Source organism: Procambarus clarkii, chromosome 88, assembly GCF_040958095.1.
Source record: "Procambarus clarkii isolate CNS0578487 chromosome 88, FALCON_Pclarkii_2.0, whole genome shotgun sequence".
Lineage (NCBI taxonomy): Eukaryota > Metazoa > Arthropoda > Malacostraca > Decapoda > Cambaridae > Procambarus > Procambarus clarkii.
In genome coordinates this window covers 18,261,340-18,262,646 of record NC_091237.1, presented here as the reverse complement: position 1 = coordinate 18,262,646, position 1,307 = coordinate 18,261,340, and the positions used below count along the sequence as shown (strand labels likewise).

Below are 1,307 nucleotides of genomic sequence, written 5' to 3'. Positions count from 1 at the left end.
GGCCATTTTTTTCCCTTTCGCAAGCTTTCTGCCCCTGATAATATCAGGTATATCTCTTGAGAGAGATATATACCTTACCAAAACGAGGATCGTATTTTGTAGGTGTGTATGCGAGAGTTAATGTATACCATACACTCTGTATGTATATACTGTCATGTATAACGTTTTCATGAGAATTGCAATCGGAACTCTTGTGCATCTAAGTAAGCTTCGCCTGTTGCAGAGTTCTTGATGCAATGACCATTTTTGGGTGTGGTCTTTTCTTGAACTTCTGTGGCTCTTGATTCCCTGAACTGACGAGCTGAGGGCCTCTTTTTGCTCTTGCGTACTTTCTCTTGCTGTGTGTTTCCTGTTGCGTACTTTCTCTTGCTGTGTGTTTCCTGTTGCGTACTTTCTCTTGCTGTGTGTTTCCTGTTGCGTACTTTCTCTTGCTGTGTGTTTCCTGTTGCGTACTTTCTCTTGCTGTGTGTTTCCTGTTGCGTACTTTCTCTTGCTGTGTGTTTCCTGTTGCGTACTTTCTCTTGCTGTGTGCTTCCTGTTGTATACTTTCTCTTGCTGTGTGCTTCCTGTTGCGTACTTTCTCTTGCTGTGTGCTTCCTGTTGCGTACTTTCTCTTGCTGTGTGCTTCCTGTTGTATACTTTCTCTTGTTGTGTGCTTCCTGTTGCGTACTTTCTCTTGCTGTGTGCTTCCTGTTGCGTACTTTCTCTTGCTGTGTGCTTCCTGTTGCATACTTTCTCTTACTGTGTGCTTCCTGTTGCATACTTTCTCTTGTTGTGTGCTTCCTGTTGCGTACTTTCTCTTGCTGTGTGCTTCCTGTTGCATACTTTCTCTTGTTGTGTGCTTCCTGTTGCGTACTTTCTCTTGCTGTGTGCTTCCTGTTGCGTACTTTCTCTTGCTGTGTGCTTCCTGTTGCATACTTTCTCTTGTGTGCTTCCTGTTGCATACTTTCTCTTGCTGTGTGTTTCCTGTTGCATACTTTCTCTTGCTGTGTGTTTCCTGTTGCATACTTTCTCTTATATTCCCTCTGGCATACTTTTTCGTACATACTTTCCTTTACATACTTTCTCTTACAAAATTTCTCGTACATACTGTCTCATACAGTTTCTTAAATTTTCACCCAACTTTCCAAGATGAATCATATAGGGTCTGGGAGTGTCATAGGTCAGTCGGTGTTGACCTGAGTGAAATGCTTTAAGAAATATCGACATTTATAGAGACATTTATAGAGAAAATTCCGTGGAATTTTCATGAACTCTCACATATTTGTTGTGTTTCCCATAGACTTGTTCAGCAGTTAGCGTGCTTC

General features: G+C 41.9%; 1 protein-coding gene across 1 annotated transcript; it reads right to left on the bottom strand.

Annotated features, from left to right (window-relative positions):
• Positions 1-167: 167 nt before the first annotated feature.
• Positions 168-1,088, bottom strand: LOC138359072 (axoneme-associated protein mst101(1)-like). Its single transcript, XM_069317772.1, has one exon. It carries the CDS (start codon positions 1,086-1,088, stop codon positions 168-170), a length of 921 nt encoding a protein of 306 aa, XP_069173873.1.
• Between the last annotated feature and the right edge of the window lie 219 nt (positions 1,089-1,307).